Below are 23,951 nucleotides of genomic sequence, written 5' to 3' on the forward strand. Positions count from 1 at the left end.
AAACAAAATGTCAATTCTGGCATAGCACTTATGTGGATAAGAGAAAAAGATGAAATCGCTACCTTCGGAGTGAAGACATCTCCACACATCCACAAACCCCACCTCCTTGTTCAAGTTCACCAACTGCCTGGATTGCGGGGACATACCCGCAAGACCCCTAGGCATCCTGTTCACTTCGGAGTCAATAAGTTTGTTTAAGTCTCCCTTATAATTGTATGATGCGCCCCAAGGGCCATCAACCTGGAAAGCACAGGGAATGTGCCGAGGGAGCAATATGCATTCAAATTTCCATATTCTTGTCCATGTATTAAAGTTTTAAGAATTTTAAGAACGGCCCATATTAATCCTTAACTTGGTCTAACATTTGAAATAGGAGATTCTTCCGGTTGAGTGTTGCAACTCCTCTACTTTTCGAATTAAAGGATAAGAAAATCACCTGTCCGAATCATCCCTGCTGCAACTTCAAATGCTCCTTATTGGTTAAATATGTTTCTTGCAGCAAAACTACATCAACCCTCTCTTTTCTAAGGCTTGAAAGTATCTTTTTTCTCTTAATTGATGAATGACTCCCATTAACATTCCAGGTGCACCCGTTAAACAAACAGTTAGCCATAGCCGTCCGAAGTAGTCCGTGACCCCTCCCCTCCGGGAGAAAGAACCCCACTCATAGCGCGTCGAGTGATAACAGCAAACAGTTCGCATAAATTTAAAAATAGAACTACCAAAACTACCAAAGCAAAATTTCTAACAGCTACTTCTATAACAGACTAACATATAACACAAATGAAAGGAGACTTTCCCCCTTGCTCACAGGGAGCGCTCATACTACCCACAAATCCCTCCACGCTTCTAGCTGAAGCTGTGCACCTGCCCCAAACAACACAAATTAAGAAAAAATACACACATTTTATAACAAGAAAGTTAAAAGTGGGCACTCAACCTGTGCCATCGATATTGTAACCCTAGGCATTCCTAGTAGAACAGAAATATATAACCTCCCCCGCTGCACCCTGAATTCCATACCATAAGAGAAAAACAAAAAGAAATGATAAGAAAACAAGAACAAAGGATGACAGGAAGGGTGAGAGAAGGGAGGAGAGAGAGAGAAAAAGAAAAACAAATAATGACCCCCACATATATTAAACAAAAACCCCCTGACAGCGAGGTTAAACCAGGCAAATTACAGGGAAAAACAAAATAAACATTATTATCCATATTATTCAAGCCAGCCAGTCTATTTTAAAGCATACAGGAAGTCCTTTGCTTTTCTGGTGAGTCAAAATTGAACACGGACCCACTGGAGCTGAAACGTAATATTGCCAGATATCTTACAGAATACTGGATAGTCAAGTCCCTCAGCCTCCTTTTTACCTTATCAAAAGGCCTTCCTCTTACGAATCATGACCGCAGAAGTCTTAGAAAAGCATAATTCATGATCCTTTGTATATCAGAGCCTGTGGATCCTTCCCCAGTGCTCTAGAGGTTCCAGCAGCATTTGCTTATCTTTGTAGTGCTGGAGTTGCACTAGGACTGGGCGCGAGCACTGGTCCGATCCAGGCCTGCGCACTGTGACCCGGTGGGCCTGCTCAACCCACACCCAGCCTGCCTTGACTTCCAGCTTCAAAAAATGCGGGAGCCATTGTTCCAAGAAGCTGATAAGCTGGTCTTCCTCTTCCTGTTCAGGAAGCCCCACCAGATGGATGCTCTTCCAACAAACTCGATTTTCAAGGTCATCGACCTACTCCTCCAAGGCCCATACCTGCCGTTCCAGGGCCTGGACCTGACCCACTGAGGATTCCATCGTGGTTTTGGGGCCCACGGCCCATTGCTCCACCTCCCTAACATGCTGCCCAAGACGCTGGATCTCCTGGTCATGCTTCTGTAGCATGACAGAGATCAGTTCAAGCCTGGCCTGGGTCTCCTCCATCGTAATTTGATTTTCTCTCGGAGTTTATGAAACTCCAAGACCAGGCTCTGCGCCATGGGTGAGTCCCCTGAGGTGATCGCAGAGGCTGACACTGCGGCCAGGGCAAGTCCGTTGTCTCAGCGAAGGTCCCTGCTTGCTGCGATCCTTGCGGTCCCTTCCTTTTGGTAATTTTTCTAACTATTTCAAACTGGCACTGAACAATTCCAGGGGTCAAAAAATAACTATTTCTACCAAATTGAGTAATAAAAGGATGGTGAGTGCACCACTTTGTCTGGTTCAGACCTACTGGGTCACTGCCATCTTGAATTCCACCCCCCCCCCCCACCTTTGTTGCTTTTTAAAGTTTTCCCATTCTTCCTATTTCCCACTACTCTTGGTTACTTTGTAAGCCTGAGCTTTTAATTGAATGCTTTCCTTTATTTCCTTGGTTATCCAAGACTTGCTTTTCCTACCCTTGCAAACCTTGTTTTTGATCGAAATATATTTTCCTTGAGCACTTTGAAAAATCTCTTTGGAAGTCCTCCACTGTTCCTCAACTTTCCCACCATGTAACTTGTGTGCCCAGTCTAATTTAGCCAACTCCATCCTCATCCCATTACACTTCCCTTGTTTAAGCATAATACCCTGGTTTTAGATGATACTATTTCACCCTCCGTTTGTATCCAAAACTCAATCATACTGTGATCATTCATTCCGACAGGATCCTTAACTCTGAGATCATTAATTTACCTTTCTCATTACTGAGGACCAGATCTAACATTGCATGTTCCTTTGTAGGTTCAGTAACATACTGTTCAACAAAGTTATCATGGACGAGATCTATGACTGCCTCTACCAACTTGATTCGTCAATTAATGTGCATGTTAAAGTCCCCCATGACTACCACCCAGGTTAATAACCCCAGTCAAGAAAATCTTGGCTGATCAATATAGCCAAGAGATTAGAATCTTCTCAGTTGAGAACTGACTCCAAACGGGCTGGCCACTGTCTGTGTACTGTGCACTAGTAAATAAGGGATGACTTGGTGGCGGAACCTGGCCTCTGAGCAGTTAGGTCAGAGAGCGGTGTAGTTGATTCTGAGACTACAGTCAATTACCATTGCATGGGTGTGAGCTGGCGAGGATGAATTAGGGAGTATTACTGAAAGGGATGATGATAGATAGGCAAAGGTAAACATTTAAAGACTGCATGGAGGAACTGCGACAAATATTCATTCCTGTCTGGCACAAAAAGATTGGAAAAGGTGGTCCAATCATGGTTAAGAAGGGAAGTTAGGGATAGTAGCAATTCCAATGCTGAGGCATACAAACTGGTGAAAAAAACAGCAGATCTGAAAAGCTTGTGCAGTTTAAGTTTCAGTAAAAGAGGACAAATTAATTGATCTATAGTAGAAAAATACAGTTTGAGAGTAAGCTTGTGGGGAATATACGTGAAGAGGAGAAGATTAGTGAAGGCAAAAGTAGGTCCCTTACAGTCGGAACCAGGGAAGTTATAACGGGGGACACAATAGCCTAGTGGTATTATCTTCAAACTATTAATCCAGAAACTCGGCTAATGTTCGGAGTCTGAATCCTGCCACAGAAGACAAATTCAGTAATAAAGAAATAGTGGAATGAAGAACCCACTTAAATTGTCAACTGTAGAAAAATCCATCTGGCTCACTGATGTCCTTCAGGAAAGGAAATCTGTCATCCTCACCTGGTCTGGTCTACTTATAACTCCAGATCCATGGCAATGTGGCCGACTTTCAACTGCTCTCTGAAATGGCCTAGCAAGCCACCCAGGAATATCAATCGTGACAAAGACTCAACAAAAAAATGAAATTGGACAGACAACCTGGTATCAACCTAGTGACTGGAAAAGATAATTGCAGAAACAGTAATGTCAATACTGAAAATTGTCCTCCTTACCAACATCTGGAAGCTGGTACCAAAATTGAGAGAGCTGTCTCACAGGTTAGTTAAGCAACAGCCTGACACAGTCACACTCACAGAATCAAACCTTACAGAAAATGTTATAGACACCACGATCACAATCTCTATAGATGTTCCATCTCACTGATAGGACAGACTCATCAGAGGTGGCAAAACAGTGGTGAACAGTTGGCAGGGAGTCACCTTGAAAATTCTCAAAATTGACTTCTAAGCTCATGAAGTCTCATGGCTTCTGGTTAAACATGGGTAAGGGCACATCCAAGAACCAGATGCTTCAGTACTCCTCCATTTTCAACAATATTTTGAGAAAGCACTGAGGGTGGGAAGGGCTCAAAATGTTTCGTGGATGAGGGATTTCAATGTCCAACACCAAGAGTTGCTCAGCAGCAGCAGCACAGATTTAGCTGGTGGAGTCCTAAAGGACATAGTTGCTAGACTGCGTCTGCGACAGGTGGTGAGGGAACTATCAAGAAGGAAATACTTGACTCACCCTCACCAATCTGTATTTCACAGATGCATTTATTCAATATAATATCAATGAGTGACCAGTGCAAAGTCTTTATGGAGACAAAGCCTTGCCTTCACATTGAGAATAACCTCCACGGTGTTGTATGGCACTAGCAATGTGCTAAACTCTACATATGATCATCAGCCTTTGAACAGATCTAGCACCTCAAAACTGGACACTCATGACGTGCTGTGGGTCGTCACAAGCACCGAAATTGTACTTCAGCACAATTGTAACTTTATGTCCCTAGCATGTCCTCGATTCAACCATTACCATCAAGATAGGGGATTAACCCTGGTTCAGTGAAGAGTGCAGGGTAGCATGCTAGGAACAACACCAGGCATACCTAAAAGTGAGGGTTGAAACTGGTTAAACTTCTAACTAGGGCTACTTACATGCCAAACAGCATAAGCAGCAAGTGTTAGACAGAGCAAAGCAATCCCAGAACAGATCAGATTTAAACTCTACAGACCAGCCACATCCAGTCGCAAATGGCGGTGGACAATTAAACAACTCACATGGAAGAGGCGGCTTCACAAGTATCTCTATCCACAATGATGAAAGAGCACAACATGTCAGTGCAAAAGATAAGGCTGAAGCATTCACAGCAATCATTAGCCTGAAGTGCCAAATGGATGATCCATCTCAGTCTCCTCCAGTGGTTCCCAGTATCACAGGCGGTATTCAGAGATGATATCCAATTGGTCTTCAGCCAATCCAATTCACTCCATGTCTATTAAGAAACACTTGGAGACACTCAATACTGTAAAGGCTATGAGCTCTGACAACATTTTGGCAACAGTACTGAACACCTGTGCTTCTATACTTGCCATTCCACGCGCCATGCTCTTCCAGTACAATTACAATGCTGGCATACACCTGACAACGTGGAAAAGTGTGCAGTTATGCCCTATATACAAAAACCAGGTCAATTAATGCCGCATAACTCTACATACGATCATCAGTAAAGTGATAGAAGGAGTCATCAACCTGCTCAACAATAACCTGCTCAGTGATGCCTAGTTTGGGTTCCACCAGAGCCACTCAACTCCTGACATCATTACAGCCTTGGCTCAAGCATGGACAAAAGCACCAAATACGAGAGGCCACTTTTGGAATATTACACGAAATTCTGATCTCCTCCTATTGGAAGATGCTGTGAAACTTGAAAGGGTTCAAAAAAGATTTACAGGGATGTTGCCAAGGTTGGAGGATTTGAGTATAGGCTGAATAGGCTGGGGTTGTTTTTCCTGGAGCATCGGAGGCTGAGGGGTGACCCTATAGAGGTTTATAAAATCATGAGGTACATGGATAAAGTAAATAGACAAGGCTTTTTACCCTGGGATGGGGGAGTACAGAAATAGAAGGCATAGGTTTAGGGTGAGAGGAGAAAAAATTTAAAAGGGAGCTAAGTGGCAACTTTTTCACGTAGAGGGTGGTACATGTTTGGAATGTGCTACCAGAGGAAGTGGTGGAGGCTGGTACAATTACAACACTTAAGAGGCATCTGGATGGGTATATGAATAGGAAGGGTTTAGAGGATATGGGCCAAATGCTGGCAAATAGGACTAGATTAGGTTAGGATATCTGGTCGGCACGGTCAAGTTGGTCCGAAGGGTCTGTTTCCATGTTGTACATCTCTATGACTCCACAAGTGAGACTGACTGCTCTTGACATAAAGGTTGCATTCAGCTGACTGTGGCATCAAAGAGCCTGAGAATAACTTGAATCAATGGTAATCAGGTGGCAAACTCTCTGCTGGATGGAGTCATATCTTGCATACCTGATGGTTGCAGTTGTCAGAGGTCAGTTATGTCAGCTCTAGAACATTTCTGCACGAGAGCCTCAGGGTAGTGTTCTAGGCTCGACCATACTCAGGTGCTTCGTCAATGACCTTCCCTCCATCATAAGGTCAGAGTGGGGATATTCGCTGATGATTGCACAATGTAATGCACCATTTGCAACTCTTCAGATACTGAAGTGGCCCATGTTTAAATGCATCAAGATCTGGACAATATCCAAGTGAGGGCTGACAAGTAGTAAACTACCTTCATGCTACATAAATGCCATGACCATTTCTAAAAAACGACAACCTAGCCACTGTCTCTTAACATTCAGTGGTTACCACCACTGAATTCCTCATTATCAACATCCTGGGGGTTACTATTCACCAAGAAATTCAACTGGAGTCAGCATACAAATATAGTGGCTACAAGAGCAGGTCAGAGACTTGGAAAACTGCAACATGTAATTTACCTCTCCACTCCCCAAAGCCTGTCCACATCAACAAGGCACAAGTCAGGAGTATGGTGGAATACTCCCCATTTGCCTGGATGGATGCAGCTCCATCAACGCTCATGAAACTTGCCATCATCGAGGACAAAATAGCCCACTTGATTGGCACCAAATCCACAAACATCCATTCCCTCCACCATTAACGCTCAGTCGTGGCAGTGTGTATTATCAACAAGATGCACTGCAGAAATTCACCAAAGATACTTAGACAGGACCTTCTAAACCAATGACCACTTCCATCTAGAAGGACAAGGGCAGCAAATACATGGAAACACCACCATCTGCATGTTTCCCTGCAAGCCTCTCACCATCCTGACTTGTAAGTACTTTGCCGCTCCTTCACTGTCATTGAACCAAATCCTGGAATTCCCTCCCTAAGGCATTGTGGGTCAACCTACAGCATGTGTACTGCAGCGGTTCAGGAAGGCAGCTCATGACCACTTTTTCAAGGGCAACTTGGGACAGGCAATAAATGCTGTCCACCCAGCCATGCACATGGTCCACGAATGAATGAAAAAAAACAGAGATGGCATATTTTGGTTCTGGGGCCTTTACAAATAACTTTCCATACACATTGGGGAATACAAGGTCTAGTGAGAGGGAGGAGTTGAAGGAAATAAGTATTAAAAGGGAAATGGTACTGGGGCAATTGATTAAATTAAAGGCTGATAAATCCTAAGGTCCTGATAATCTACATTCCAGAGAACCTAATGGAAGTGGCCCTAGAAATAGTGAATACACTGGTGATCAACTTTCAAGATTCTAAAGACTCTGGAACAATTCCTATGGGTTGGTACGTAGCAAACACAACCCACCATTTGAAAAAGGAGATAGAGGGAAAACAAAGAATTTTAGACTAGTTATCCTGACATTCATAATAGGGAAATGCTGGAATCCATTATAAAAGATTTAATAGCAGACCACTTGAAAAACAGTGACAGGATCAGACAATCAGCCACAAAAGGAAAATCATTCTTGACCAATCCTTTTTCGTATATTAGGTAGCATTTACTGCCTGCCAATCCATAGGAACTGTTCTAGGCTGTAAATAAGGCAAATGGTTTGTTGGCCTTCATAGAAAGGGAATCCCAGTACAACAGCAGGATGTCTTGCTGCAACTGTACAGGGATTTGGTGAAATCACATCCAGAGTATTGTTTGCAGTGTTGAGGTCTTTTTTTCTAGTGCACAGCATAGATTACAGGGAACATAGCACTAACTACAAAACCTAGGATAAAAATGTTCAAATTATTAGAATTTAGGAAGTAAAGGACATTAGAACCATTGAAGCTTCACATTAGCTGACAAGCAGAGGAATCAAAGTTGTCTTCACAGTTCTAGAAAAAGAAACTGGGCAAAGTTAAGCAATGATTTAAAGAAAGCTTTGACAGGAAAGGTACTTCTGTGAGATTGAGTCTCTAGTAGATGTTGTTGGTGAACAAGTTGAAACTTTGTTGATACATAGTACATCAATGACATCATTGGTGTTCTTTTCTCCTCTCATCTGGAATTGGAAAAGTTTATTTGTTTTGCTTTCAATTTCCACCTTTCTCTTACCTTCACCTGATCTATCTCTAACTCTTCCCTTCCCTTCCTTGAAATCAGTTTCCATTTCTAGGGCTAGACTGACCACCAATATCCACTACAAACAAACCGACTCCCACAGTTATCTTCACTCTACATTCTCACACCCTGCTTCCTGTAAAGAATCTATTCTATTCTCTCAGTTTCTCCATCTTCATGGCATCTGTTCTGGCAGCTGATGCCAACTTCTATAAGGGGGCTTTCAAAATGTCCAACTTCTTTCTCAACCAAGATTTTGCACCAACATGGTTGACAGGACCCTCAGCTGCATCCAATTCATCTGCCCCACTGTGGCCTTCATCCCTTCTGGATGTAGGTTTGTTTGCTGAACTAGAAGGTTCATTTTCAGATGTTTTGTCACCATACTAGGTAACATCATCAGTGAGCCTCTGAACGAAGCAGTGCTGATGATACCTGCTTTCTATTTACATATTTGGGTTTCTTTGGGTTGGTGATGTCATTTCCTGTGGTAATGCCACTTCCTATGGTGGTGTCATTTCTTATTCTTTTTCTCAGGAGGTAGTAAATCGGGTCCAAGTCAATGTGTTTGTTGACATCGTTCCAGTTGGAATGCCATGCTTCCAGGAATTCTCGTGCGTGTCTCTGTTTGGCTTGTCCTAGGATGAATGTGTTGTCCCAGTCGAAGTGGTGTCCTTCCTCATCTGTATGCAAGCATACTAATGAGAGCAGGTCATGTCGTTTTGTGGCTAGTAGATGTTCATGTATCCTGGTGGCTAGTTTTCTGCCTGTTTGTCCAATGTAGTGTTTGTTACAGTCCTTGCACAGTATTTTGTAAATGACATTAGTTTTGCTTGTTGTCTGTATAGGGTCTTTCAAGTTCATTAGCTGCTGTTTCAGTGTGTTGGTGGGTTTGTGGGCTACCATGATGACAAGGGGTCTGAGTAGTCTGGCAGTCATTTCTAAGATGTCTTTAATGTAGGGGAGAGTGGCTAGGGGTTCTGGATGCATTTTGTCTGCATGTTTGGGTTTGTTGCTGAGAAATCGGCAGACTGTGTTCATTTGATACCCGTTCTTTTTGAATACGCTATATAGGTGATTTTCCTCTACTCTACGTAGTTCCTCTGTGCGGCAGTGTGTGGTGGCTCATTGGAATAATGTTCTGATACAGCTCAGTTTGTGGATGTTGGGGTGATTGCTTCTGTAGTTCAATATTTGGTCCATAAGTGTTGTTTTTCTGTAGACGCTGGTTTGAAGTTCTCCATTGGCTGTTCACTCTACTGTGACATCTAGAAATGGCAGTTTGTTGTTGTTTTCCTCCTCTTTAGTGAATTTTATGCCAGAAAGGGTATTATTGACTGAAGATGTAACCTAGTATGATGACGAAACGTCGGAAAATGAATCTTGCAGCTCAGCAGACATGAAGGGCTCCTGCCCAAAACGTTGATTTTCCTGCTCCTCGGAAGCTGTCTGACTTGCTGTGCATTTCCAGTACCACTCTAATCTTGACTCTGATCTCCAGCCTCTGTAGTCCTCACTTTCGCCTTCCAGCTCAGCAAGCAAACCAACATCCAGAACCTCAACCTGAGCGACAAATCTTCTCAAAACTCCCCTTCTGTTCCCTTTCACAACAGCGACACAGTCGCCATGGTCCTCACTTACCAACTCACCAGCATCTGAAAAACCATTAGCCACCACTTCTGCCACCTCCAGCCGGACATACCCCCCTCCCCCTCCTTGTCAGCCTTCTACAGGGACAATCTCTCCGGGATACACTGGTCTACTCCTCCTCCACTCTAACACCTCCCCAAACCTCGGGGGCACCTTCTCATGCAATCTCAGAAGGCGTAACACCGTCCATTTACTTCTTCCCTCATTATCCAAGGATCCAGACACACCTTCCAGGTGAGTCAGTGATTTACCTGCACTTCACTCAATGTAGTCTACTATATTTATTACTCACAATGTGGTCTCCTCTACAGTAGAGAGACAAAATGCAGACTGGGTGACCGCTTTGCAGAACACCTATGATATGTTTTCAAAATGACCCAGAGTTTCCTGTTGCCTGCCACTTTAACAAACCACTGTGCTCCCAGCCAACATCTCTATCTCTGGTTTGCTGCAGTGCTCCAGCAAATCTCCATGCAAGCTAGAAGAGCAGCATCTCATTTTCCACTTGAGGATCCTGCAGCCTTTGTGACTCAACATCAAATTTAATAATTTTAGGGCCCAAGCACCTTCTCCCACATCCTTATCCCAATCAATCCTGAAGAAGAGTCACTGGACCTAAAACGTTAACTCTGCTTTCTCTCCACAATTGCTGCCAGGCCAGCTGAGTTGTCCCAGCAATTTCTGCTTTTGTTTTTGATTTCCAGCATTCGCAGTTCTTTGGTTTTTTTTGAAATTTTGATATTTGAGTGAAGATAATTCCAATTGTCCTCCATATATGTGTTTTTCTTTGTAATAAGCTTATGTTCTGTTGTCAAATAACATCTACAGCCTCGTTTGAAGTTGTTTCAGTGATGAATGATCTTATTAACCAACCACAAAATTAAATATATGGCTTAGTAAGCCAGGTTTCATTACAGGAAATGACCGTCCAGTGTTAAATGAGTCAAGCCCATAACATCTTAGTTTTTACGAAAGACATGACAGATGTGAAAGAATAATGATTGTTTATACACAATCAATGGGGGCTTTATTGTAAGAAATTAATGAAGATAAAAACTGAAAAAATTACAAAGATGTGGATTCCAAAATACTGGAGGAGTGTTATATATTAAAATTTTCCCATTACCTTTGGAAATGGAAATTGGGCCAATGGACCAGAGGGTGACAACTTGCAACTATTAAGCGAAAAGCATCAGAAAAAGGCAAAAAAACTTAACTATTATCAAGCCTTCTTGTAATTCTACTCACGCTTATGTCACGAATACCCAAAATACCTCCGTAATTTTGATTTATACTTTATCATTCATATGTCCTCCAGTATAGTCTTTCTGCCAGGGACTTGCACCAGGAGGAGGGAAGGAAAATCAGTTGCTTCTGCAACGCTTAGTGTGGTAACTGTGGCAATGGCTTGCGGCTACTGAACCTTCTAAGTGCTGTGCAAGAACAGGGGGTTTCTACTCTTGGGAATCCGTGAAGGAAAGATTCCACTTGTTCTCTGGCCTTTCTGCAGCTTGATTAAGAACCTCCAGTCAGAGGGAACCCTGGTGCAAGAGCTATAATGAAAGCTTTCTTGACAAGTCATTCCAAATAGATGCCCATCTGATTTTTCAAAAGCCTTTAGTTTTCTCTTTCTTAATTTCCATGTATTTATAAGTACTGTAAGGATGTTTCTGCACAGATGTGTTGCTTCTCTTACAGAAGCTCAAAAATGTCTGTAAAGTAGAAAGAGATTAAATCAACAACCCTTTATTTTCTCTCTTTTGTCCTTGAAAGCTATTTTTCCTGAGGTACGTAAGAGAAATTTGGGGTTTCACAACAAGACAGAATTTAGTAACTTAGAAGTGCTATAAGATTTATGATTAAAAATGTAAGGCATGTTCCATAATTTACCAGAAAAATCTGAATTTCTTTGAATTATTTCAAGGATTTTGAAAAAAAAAATTCCAGTTGAAAGAGTTAATCCTGTGGCATCTCTTACCCTACTCTGAAGTTTCTGAACTTCTGCTGCATGTAGTTTTTCAACTTCTTCAAATTTCTTTCTTTCAGCATCTTGATGCTTAACAAATTCTATTTCCCTGAAAAAAAAGTTTCAGGAGAGTTTTCAGGTTCAGTAAATCATATTCAGATCACAAAACTAGATTTTTAAAAGTTTAATTTATTACTTCTGCTGGTAATCTTTAATTAGTTTCTTGGCTTTATTATATTTCTTCTCTAAGGCCTGGTATTGGCTTTGGGTCTCTTTTAAATGTTCGTTGACTGTATGACACAGGGACTGTGCCTCAATCCAGTAGCTCTCCAACTTCAACATTCTTTCTTTGTTCTCTTCAATGCTCTGCTGGAGTTGTGTTTTCTCCATTTCCCACTGAACCTTCTCGTTCTCTGCTAACTGAAGCTGGAAAATACAAATATATGACTTTAACCCAATGCAAAACTTATAAAAATGCAGTACTTATGAAAGTAATTTGTCAACTTCAATTTTACATCAAATTTGTAAGAAAATATATACTCTTCTATCAGCTCTAATTGGACAGTATTAACATAAGTACACATGTCAAATGAAGGTGAAGCAGTGTTGGTACAGAGCTATGTGTAGGCCAACAGCTAATCCCTCAGTCTTGGGTATTTTGCAGTTGTTGTGGGTATGTTTGCTGAGCTAAGAAGTTGGTTTGCAGGTGTTTCATCCCCTTTCTAGGTGACATCTTCTGTGCTCTGGAGCTTCCTGTGAAGCGCTGCTGTACTGTGTCAGTTGGAATTTATTTGATTTCGTTCCCACTGTTTCCAGTTGCTGGTTCCAGTTGTTCATTGCAGTGGTTGGCATATTGGTTAATCATGTGCAGGCAAATGTGGTGTACAAGATTCCTTGCAAGGACTGCACGAAACACTATATAGGACATACAGGCAGACAACTAACTATCCTGAACATCAACTAGCTAGTAAACGTCACGACCAGCTGTCCCTGATAGCTATACATACAGACAAATTCGACTGGGACAACACAACAATAATAGGATACGTCAAACAAAGGACAGCCAGAGAATTTCTAGAAGCATGGCACCCTTCTATGGATTCCATCAAAATACACATGACCTGGACCCAATATACCAATCACTGCAACAAGCAACCAGAAGCAGCAGAAATAAAATCAAATAAATTCAACCGACAAATGCAGCAACATTCCACAGGAAGCATCAGAGCACTGAGGATGTCACCTAGAAAGAGGACAAAATGGCTGCAAACCAATTTCCCAGCTTGGCAAACATACCCACAACAACTGCAATTGGCACCTGAGCTACATATCTTTACACAAACCTTGAACACCTTGGGTATTTTAATTGGGACAAGTTGAAAGGAACCCAAGATAATCAGGAAAAGTTGAAGGGAACCAGACTGTTTACATCAATTAAAATAGTGGAATAAAATGGAGTGCAGAAAATATTCAGGTCGGACCACCTCAATAGAAAGAGAAAGAGAAAGAGTTAGGGTTTCATACAGGCAAAAATGTAAACATAGAAACCAGGACAGAAGTAGGCCATTCAACCCCTCAAGCCATTCTTTAAGATCAATGCTAATCTGACTGTACCCTCAAATCTACATTTGCCCCCCACCCCTGGTAACCTTTCAACCCTTTACTTGAAAACCTATCTATCTCTACCTTAAAAATATGCCATGACTCTGCTTCCAACACCTTTTCAGGAAGAGTGTTCCAAAAATTCAGGATTGTTTGAACATATTTCACCTAATCTTTGTTTTACGTGGGTGGCCTCTGATTTGTAAACCATAACCCTTATTTCTAGATTGTCCCAGAAGGGGTAATATCCTTTACACAGCTATCTTGTCAGGACCCTACAGGACTTTTTGCTTCAATCAATTCACCTCTTACTCTTCTGAACAAGCCTAGCCTGTTCAACTTTTGCTCCTTATTTAAGTTTAGCAGTGAAGAGTTTAGAAGAAGTAAAATGGCAAGAAAAGGAGGGAGGAAAATAATCAAGCAGAGAAGATTAAGAGGTGACCTTGGAGCAGAGAAGTTTAAGAAGTGACCTCATTGAGGTGTTCAAAATTATGAACAATTTTAGTAGGGGAACGATGGATATTCTGTTTCGACTTGTTGGTATGTTAGTAACTCGAGGTCAAGATTGCCAGAACATAGCTAGGATTGAAGTAAGGAGAAATTTCTTTACTCAGAGTTATTAGGATTTGGAATGCACTGCCTGGGAGGGTGTTGGAGGTAAAGGCTTCAAAAGAGGGATGGATATATATTTACAAGTGATTAATTTAGAGGGCAACTGAGATGGAGCTGGAGAATGGATCAGCTGGGCAGCTCTTTTGGGAGACACTACAGACAAAAGGGGTCAAATGGTGTCCTTCTATACTGTAAAATTCTACGATTGTAAAAATGAAAGTGATGGCAGAGTCTGGAGTGGTAGCCTTGAGATTTGACAACTTTAAGGAGTATCAGAGGTCACAGCTGGTTTGGTGAATGAAGCTAGACCCTGCCATTTTCTTTACTTGTAAAGTTGCAGTCAAATAGTTCTGTCAATTGGGTTTTTGAAAAACAGAAACATCATTTGGAATTGCAGAACAAAATACATAAGGCATCCTTAACAAGTGTAACACTGCAGTTTTGATCAGAGTGGTGCTGGAAAAGCACAGCAGGTCAGGCAGCATCCGACGAGCAGGAAAATTGACATTTCGGATAAAAGCCCTTCATCAGGAATAGAGCTCTATGAAGGGCTTTTGCCCGAAGTGTCAATTTTCCTGCTCCTCGGATGCTGCCTGACCTGCTGTGCTTTTCCAGCACCACTCTAATCTAAACTCTGGTTTCCAGCATCTGCAGTCCTCACTTTTGCCAAGTGTAACACTGCATGCAATTTTTAATGATGGTTCTAAGTACAGATGCTTGTACGGCTTTCAGGAAGCTAAAAGCACTTGCAGAACCTTTATCAGAGCAACATGTTGCCAGATAACTTAGGTGATACAGTGTGGCCTTACAGCTCATTCTATCCAACTAATGTGCTGTCCAAGACATGTAAAACTGATATTCCTTTACCCTAACTTATCTATGATCATGAACTGTCCATATAGTTGAATGAATAACTACAAAATGTTCTAACCACATTTCCCACATACACATTGAAGGATTCCCTCACATTCATGAAGGCCATACAGGATTTGCACATCATTAGTATTTGATTTGATTCATTAATTGTCACATGTATTGCGCCAGTATTATATAGTGTTGTATAGTAATGCAGTGTCCATCTGCTCATTTGACATCGTTAGCTTATTCACCAATGTATCAATCAAGTAAACCACAGATATTTGAACTGCAGTACTATATCATGGAAATCTAGACAAGCTATCATCGTGTGAATTAGTATTCATTAATGTTATGAACACAGCAACTCATGCATTTGAGTTCCATTTTAACATTGTGTATGTCCAAACAGATTACATTGTCATGGCATCCTAGCTAGATGCAGTTTTTGCAAATATCTATGTGCCCATGAGAAACATGTCTTCAACTTAAATAACACTTAACCTCTTACCCTATGCATCTTTCCAATATGACAATAATATGTTTGCTATATTTGAGTCCATAACTAAACCTAGTTCAACTCAAAGCAGTGACAGCCATTTTCTGGTTCTTTCCAGAGTTGTGCTTTAACTGATCAAAGTCAACCTCCCTGGTTTAATGTTCAAACAAAGCTTGGTGGATAGCTGTGAGTCATCATTAACTGGTGAAATCTCTATAGTAATGCTTCTACCAATGAGAATCGACTTGACAACTCTCCTCTTATACAGGATAACAATATTTTCTTTGGTATTTCTTGTGAAATGTCCTGATGAGTGTGAAAAGAACATCTTTTAACAAAATGCTTCTTTATTTCAACAATACTCAAGTTCTGTAATATCAAATGACTATTTGTTTGGAATATTGCATCAGCCTTATATGTACACGTGTTTTAATGCGTGTACACATACATATGTCCACACATTTTAAAAATCTGCTCCAATAGTGGTTTTGATTAGGAAATTAAAATGAACGCCATGTCATAGCAAGCTGCAAATTACATGTGCTTTGTTATGTTGCATTTACGAGGAAGCAAATATCCTCATCATAAAGAAGAATAGAAAGGGGATGACAGACGTGAGTCATTATTATAGTCTGAAAACCATCCTGTTAGTAAGTTGAGCAAGTGTGCAGCATCAATGAATATTGCCTCAGTTCTGAGAGAGATGTGATAGACAAGTTAAGTTCAGAATCTATTTGATGGGTTCAGTGTGAGAGGATGCATTGCAATTAAAATCCAGGAGCAAGCAGAATCAGTTGCAAAGCAGAAAGATGATGGCAAATTTGGAGATCACTATGTTATCCAGAAGGAGTAGAGAGATTTGCTTTGACAGAGTTACTATGGTCAGGAACCAGCACGTAACTGATGCTGACAAAGCAGAAGAACTAGTCCAACCATAACCCTTACACTCTCCATCAAAGCAGAAGTGGGTGGATGGGTGATGGGACATATTCAAATTGAACCCAATTTTTGGGGTTCTTTTCAGTTTCTTTGACATTGCTGTATCCACAAAAGTCAAATTAGATTTCTAAGACCGATATTGCAATCATCATAGAATATACAGATGGAGAAAGTGCCACTTCAAATGAAATAATCAGCCTTGAAGATCAAAAACAAAAATATCTGATTACACAATGAGAAATGATCCATTTTAATTTAAACAAATTACTTTTATTCAATTAACAGGCAAAGTCAAAGAAACAGCTCCTCCCATGAGTGCATTCATGCAAAGAAAAATCATGTAAGGTCAAATTTAAAAAAAAACAAAAACAAAATATTTTTATTGTGTTTGTCAAAAATGAACACTTCATAGATGGTTCATAATCTATCCACAAAAAATGCTGCTTTGTAGCAATATTAGAACTGATCCTTTGTAACTGGCTTTTCAAGGCTTTTTCAAGAATACTGAACAAATTATGTAATTAGGTGCTTACTGAGAAAAAAACAGAATAACAAATGTACCTTAAAGTATTAAAAAATCATTTTATAGCCCCTTACCTTAGTTTTCAATTTCTGAATTTCAGCTTCAGTAACAGAATGCTTAATCTGTAACTAGATGAATAAAAAAAAAGGGTCAGGGAGTTCTGCAAAATATATGAACAGCTTCTGATATGATGAAAAAAACTTATTTAACAGTCAATGTCATTCTCATGCTACAGTATACAGTATATATATTCTACCTCACAACAGCTCTCAATTGAAGCCAAACCATTTTCTTTCTCTTCATGCATTTTCTTTGAAAAATATCAGTTAAATTTAGAGCATGAATAGCAATGAGAAAGTCAAAATTAATTATGTACTGTGAGGTCCGGTATTTTCCAGGTTGTAATGTTTTCTCCAATAAACTTGAACAGTCCAACCTGTAATCATAATGTTTACTCTTGATGTACTAAAAGAAGGTATCTACAGTGTACAAGAAATCACACACATCATTTCAATAAACCATTCTACAGTGAAACAAGAAAACTTGTTAAAACTTAAAACAAAAGAAAAGCTCAATTTTAGATGTAGAAGTCATCACTCTTCACTAAAGGCTGTACTCCACATACCATGGATAAAATCATGCAATAGAATGAAAAAAACTTGAGTGGTACCTAACAATTTGAGGACTTTTCCAATCAAAAGCCAATATTCCCTTTCTTTACTATATCCCTTCGAAATGTACCTTCATATTCAGTTAATATAACTGAAAGCAAAATACCAGTTTGACTTTCAGCGATAAAACATTTTAAGTCTGTTACTTTGTGATGGAAACTATTTCACTACTATAACTTAATTAATAATTATATTATTGACAAAGACATGTATAACAATCACTTCTGCGTTGGAACTGGATAAATACTTCAAGGAAAAAATTAGGAAGGACTATTTACAGAAGTACAATTGAAGCATTATAATGAATTAAAACACATTCTTATTTGCTATATTTTTGGTTCAATGTCCCAACACTGACTTTGAATTACTGGCCAAGTGATAAAGAGCTCTGCTAATGCCAAAATGGAAACTACAATTACTAATGTGAAATTACATAAATTTGTTAAAGAAACGTAGTAATTTCAATATTTCTGAAAGAAAAAATCTTAATCTAATCGCAAAAATTCAAAACGCAATCAATTTACAGCATTAATACATGGAGCCACATTGAAGCCTGTGATATATGAAGGCCTATTAATCAAACAGGTGAGTACTACTGAGAAAATCCATTGGTAATTTTATTGCAAAGAACAGAAGCCAATAATTACAGCATGTTGAGTATACTTTTCTTTGAAGAATATTTATAACTATAAATAAAGGTGAATAATCCTAAGTCGATAATTGTACTCCGAATGTCAATTTGCACACTTTCACATTTCTCCAGAAAAGAATGAAAATCCATTTCACGAGGCACTTTGATTCAAGAAGTAAATGAAGCTCAATTCTGCCAAACTGCATGGCATCTTAATAGTTGAACATAAGTAGTCATACTGGGAACAGTTTGTAAGTTGCAAGTCATTTTGGAACCTAGGAGTAGCCCTTGCCTGAAACTAGCTCTTGTATCTGCGACTAAAATAATTAGACAGAATACCTCGTGAACAAATCTCTGGACATACCAGCTGATAACAAAACAATGATAAATGATATTTGTATATCAAGGTGTGCAGAGGTTTTCTCTCATAGGATACCAACGTTTGGAGCAAACATCAAAATTTAGCAAAAAATTTAACTAAACAAAATGTAATTGGTAATTTTCGAATTAATGATGGCCAGAACAATGGTGGTTTCAAAACAATCTGCACAGGCAGGAAATTTCCAAGCAGAAAAGAAATTATCTGCCCTCACGTTGAAATAGTTTAAAAGGCTATATCATTAAGGGTAAGTAGCTGCCTTAAGTAGTTAACAGTCTGGGATATAAAATATTTTATAACTCATCATTTAGAAGATTTGATCAAAATATTACAAATGCAAGCAACATGATTGATCAAAAACAAAAGCCTCAACTATATGAAGTACCAAATGAATTGCAGCATCAAAGACAACCACACCACCAGTTAGTTAGTATAATTGACGACTCTTCAATGACTTAAATCGGTTCCTCCTTGACGCTTATCATAACGATGTGCTTATATTAAGTATTAGAATTTGATTTATACGTAAGCATAGAATTGTTTTTTGAAAGGACACTTTTCGTCAACATAGGACACACGTGTTAAATAGCTGTTAATTTGCACCCGTGATGTTACATTTTACCCCATTGAAGCACAAAGTTTCAAGAGATCCTAAAAAAGACCCTTCACGTCTCAACAAGTGGATAAGGGCTCATTCAGGAATTAATAGCTGGGGCAATAAAAATTAGCTACCTTAGCTCAAAAGAACAGTACACTAAAATTAACGTCATTTTAAAAATCACACCTGATTTCTTTGAACTGCTATTGACTGTGTGGGGGATTGTCATGTGACCTAGTTGGATTTGAGATTGCAGAGGTTGATACAGGGCAGCAGAGGTGGTTACCCTCCTCTAAGCCTCCCTGAGCAGACTGCTCCAGAAGTCTGTGAACCCTGACTTGAAAACTAGCCAAAAAAGCTCTTGCACAAAGAAGCTTTCTTTAAAAGAAGATTTAAATCTAACAGTGCATTCAGGAGATGAGAAACTAACAGCAACTATAGCAAAGTAACCGATTCTGAGAACCAACGTATCCTGATGTAGCCAGCAGACCTTAGTGAAATTTAGCTTTTTAATCCATATCTTGTTTGGTCAAATGTAGCAACTGAAACTTTTATGTTTTGCATGCTAGGGGAGTGTGTGTGTTTGCTCATATTATGGGGAGCAGGATTTGTTTGTACATTTTTAACATTTTCATTATTTTTCCCAGGATGGATTTTAGCAATAAATCTACACTCTTGTGTATTTAGATTAGGAATATTGTCTTAATTCTTACAAATGGCAGATAGTCAAGTACACAGTGAATTGGCAATCCAGCCTTCATTTAAAATTCAAAACCTCTGCTACAAGCATAATGGAAAAAAAATGAAAGTCAATCCACTACTCCTCATCTGATTGCAACAATACACACATGCAATGTTGTTATTAGATTGTTTCGTGAATTATATCTATTGAAGAGACAGATGAAATCTAGAAGTGAACAATCAAACTTGAGAAGAAATATGCATGTGCTCTCACAAGATAAATGAACTGAAGCAGAGAAGATTAACTAACTTCACACACAGTAGTTTAGTGTTTCCGAACATGTACATCTGAATTCAGTTTATTGACATCATTGAGTCTCTGGACCCAATTTGAAACTCACTTGGAATGTTGACAAAATATGCAGATTTGTATTATAATTTGATCTTTAAAAAATGTGCAAGCTGTTCAAAAGGTTTACATGGGGAAAAATATTTGGCAGACTAAGAATTTGGATTAACTGATGACAAAGCTATAATTAAAATATTTATTTCGACTGCTACCAAATCTGAAGCCAGCAACTAAATTCACTGGGGAGATGCGATGGGACGAGGCGGAGAATTTGGCAAGTGAAAGGCAGCAGGTCTGTGCATTCATGTCAGTGGGAGGGAATTAAATCTCTAAATTAGGCTGAGATCCCAAAATCATTCCATACTGTTCTGGGTTTCTGCACGGTGGAATTGAACAAGATCAAGTAAAGCTCCTTGGATCTGTTGTGAAAGTAATTAAGATAGTTAAGATTCCAATTAAGAACTGTCTTGACCCCCATTCTAGACGTCCTAACTAGGGCTCCTGTTTCCTGACCTGTTAGAAATTCACTAGAATTAATGAGACAATGCACAGTGACAAGTGCCTGTTTTGTGAAACTGACAAATGGGGCAAGTTTTGATCAGTAAAGTTTAAGTGCTTAGCCATGTTCAGATACATGGCTATTGTCAAGCTATATCTTCTCATAGACAATACCTCTGGTAAGGTTCCAATTGGTAGGCTGCTCTGGAAGATTAGATTGCATGGAATACAGGGGAAGCTGGCAAACTGGATATACAATTGGCTTGATGGTAGGAAGCAGAGGGTAATAGTGGAATGATGCTTGTCAGTGTGGAGGCCTGTGACTCGTAGTGTACCTCAGGGTCAGTGCTAGACCCATTGCTATTTGTTACTTATATCAATGATTTGGATGAGAATGTACAAGGCATGATAAGTCAGTTTGCAGATGACACTAAAGTAGGCAGTATCATTGACAGTGAAAGAGGTTATCAGAAATTGCAGCAGGACCTTGATCAGTTGGGCAAGTGGGCTGACAAATGGCAAATAGAGTTTAATATAGATAAGTGTAAGGTCTTGCATTTTGGAAAATCAAATGAAGCTAAGAGTTTCATGGTGAACGATAGGGCTTTAAGGAGTGTAGTAGGAACAGCGGGACATTGGAGTTCAGGTGCGTAGTTCTCTGAAAGTGGAATCATAGATGGACAGGGTAATGAAGAAGGCTTTTGACATTCTGGCCTTCATCAGTCAGGGCATGAGTATTGTAGTTGGGAAGTTATATTGCAGTTGGACAGGTTGTTGGTGAGGCCGCACTTGGGAGTATTGGGTTCAGTTTGGGTCATCTTGCTATAGGGAGAATGTTATTAAACGGGAAAGAGTGCAGAAAAAAATTACAAGGATGATGCCAGGACTCAAGGGGCTGAGTTAAATGGAGAGGTTGGACAAGTTAGAACTTTTTTCTTTAGAGCTTAAGAGACTGAGGGAGGAATTTTATACAGGCAAACAAGATCATGAGAGATATGTTTAGGGTGAATGCACTCAGTCTTTTTCCCCAGAGTTAGAGAATCGAAGACTAGAGGGCATCAGTTTAACGTTAGGGTGGATAAAATAAAAGGGAACCTGAGGGGTAACCTTTTTACACAGAGCATGGTTCGCATATGGAATGAGCTGTCAGTGGAAGTGTTTGAGGCAAGTACATCAACAACATTTAAAAGGCATTTTGACAAACACATGAATAGGAAAGGGTTAGAAGGATATGGGCCAAGTGTAGCCAAATGGAGTTGGAGAGGATGGACAGTTTTGGGCTGAAGTGCCTGCCTCCATACTGTGGACTCTATGACTTTGTTTGACAGCTGATTGCTAACTTAATGGGAAGAAGTCAGCTGTCTCAGATTTGACTCATCTCCAGATGCACTTAGCTGCTGCTACCTTAGACGTAGTTTTAATCAACCAGTTCAGATGTGACACTGATGAAACTTATGGAGCTGCACCTTTCATTTTTAATGAGGCAAGAAAACAGAAACAACTACATTGATTTAAACACCAGGAACAGCAGCAGCAAAACCCAATGGTATCAGTTGCTTCTAATGTGCATGACTCTCCACAGGGCAAAGAGGCTTGTGCCAAGGTGCAGTTGGAAAGAGGCAATACCTACTCCTCCTCAAAAACAAACAACAAAGGGTCCACAGAACCCTTAACATAATTGAGAAGGAGACTGCAGGACAGGGGTAATAAGCTTAGTGATGTCACTGCAATAGTAATCCAGTTCCAGTCATGAAATCTGCAACATGAATAAATGCTTGATAGTGCATAAGTTAAATATTGCTAAAAGGAGACTATAAGTTGAAGCTTTCCTTCTTGCACTTGTCAGATCTAGGACACAAGAAAAAGACTTGAAAAAAAGAGACAGCACTTTTTACAGAATCAGAAGAGAATGCTGACTGGTTGGGCTGTTGACAATGAACTGCAAACAAGAACAGTTAATCATCAATTTACATGTTAACACCAGGCAGGTAGTTTCGGACTGGTCAAGGTATTGTCATAGGGATGCAGTACTTCAGCTATCACCATGGCCCCTTTTCTTGAAAAAGAGGGAAAAGTATCCAGAAATTCTTTTTGCCTTCATAAAACAGGATGGAGAATATTTATTTGTGTAGCTTCTAGCATATGCAAATTAATCATGCTGCAGGTTTGGCTGATGATCTTATTCAAGTGTAACTCTCAGTATGGCCCAGATTGCTTAATAAATTATTTCCAATGGCAGAATCATATATAATAATCAAAAGAATATTTTTCTACAATTCAAGTGCTGATACCTTAGGAAGCTCTGGAACAGGACGTCCTTGCCAATGGAGCACAAGAGGATGCAATGCCAATGGCTAATAATGATGAGGAGGTGCAAGTTTTGGACTGGGGTGGACAAAGTTAAAAATCACACAACACCCGGTAATAGTCCAACAGGTTTATTTGGAAGTACTAGCTTTCGGAGCACTGCTCCTTCTTCAGGTAGCTAGTGGGGCAGGATCATAAGACACAGAATTTAGAGCACAAGGTCATAGTGTCACGCAACTGATACGATACATTGAACAAACCTCCATTGCTGTTAAGTCTCTCATCTTTTAGAATGGATTGCAGGTTTTGATTCATTAATGTATAAATCTCAGAACTTCTTTCAAGTCACATTTCCAAGATAACTTAAGGTTTTATTAAAAAAAAGGTGACATATCAGCTCAGACAATGCATTAAAGGCGTGAGATTAGAGTCTATCTGTATTCCAGTCTTGAGTCAGGCTGGTTCTATTTCCAAATTGGGAATTTATAAAATGTCAAGTGTGTGTGTGTGTCAGAGAGAGAGAGAGAGAGAGAGAGAGTGCAAGTACGTGCACATGCATGAATGTTACGAAGTATAAGCCTATGAGAGAGTGTGTGCGTGGGTGTGAATCACACGCACACCCTCTCACAGGTTTATACTCCGTCATATTCATGCATACACTCTACCAAGTGCGCGCGTGCGCACGCAGAAACACATACATACTTTCTCTCCCTCACATGCACACACACACATATACAAGTCTATGGGTGAATTTGTATTTGCAGATACATTCTATGTTGCTTAAAAAGCACACATTCTGCAGGCAGTCAATGTAGACAGTCAATCCATGTGACATTTTATAAGTTCCTACTTTGGAAATAGAACCAGTCTAACTCAAGATTGGAATACAGACTCTAACCTCATACCTTTAATGCATTGTCTGAGCTGAGATGTCACTTTTTTTAAAATCTTAAGTTATTTCGGAA

At 39.9% G+C, this 23,951-nt stretch overlaps 1 protein-coding gene across 11 annotated transcripts in view; it reads right to left on the reverse strand.

Moving 5' to 3' along the window:
* ppp1r9a (protein phosphatase 1, regulatory subunit 9A) overlaps window positions 1-23,951 on the reverse strand; it is a 363,720-nt gene that overhangs the window by 129,502 nt on the left and 210,267 nt on the right. For all 11 annotated transcript variants that reach the window (XR_011961323.1, XR_011961324.1, XM_072575462.1 and 8 more), the window contains 3 exons: window positions 16,947-17,000; window positions 12,039-12,268; window positions 11,855-11,951 (listed from right to left, as the gene is read on the reverse strand). Coding sequence is in view for 9 of the 11 variants with exons in the window: in XM_072575462.1 (XP_072431563.1) it covers window positions 11,855-11,951; window positions 12,039-12,268; window positions 16,947-17,000 (381 nt within the window). In the remaining 2 variants the exon portion in view is untranslated. The remainder of the gene's footprint in view (window positions 1-11,854; window positions 11,952-12,038; window positions 12,269-16,946; window positions 17,001-23,951) is intronic.

Source organism: Chiloscyllium punctatum, chromosome 8 (genome assembly GCF_047496795.1).
Source record: "Chiloscyllium punctatum isolate Juve2018m chromosome 8, sChiPun1.3, whole genome shotgun sequence".
NCBI lineage: Eukaryota > Metazoa > Chordata > Chondrichthyes > Orectolobiformes > Hemiscylliidae > Chiloscyllium > Chiloscyllium punctatum.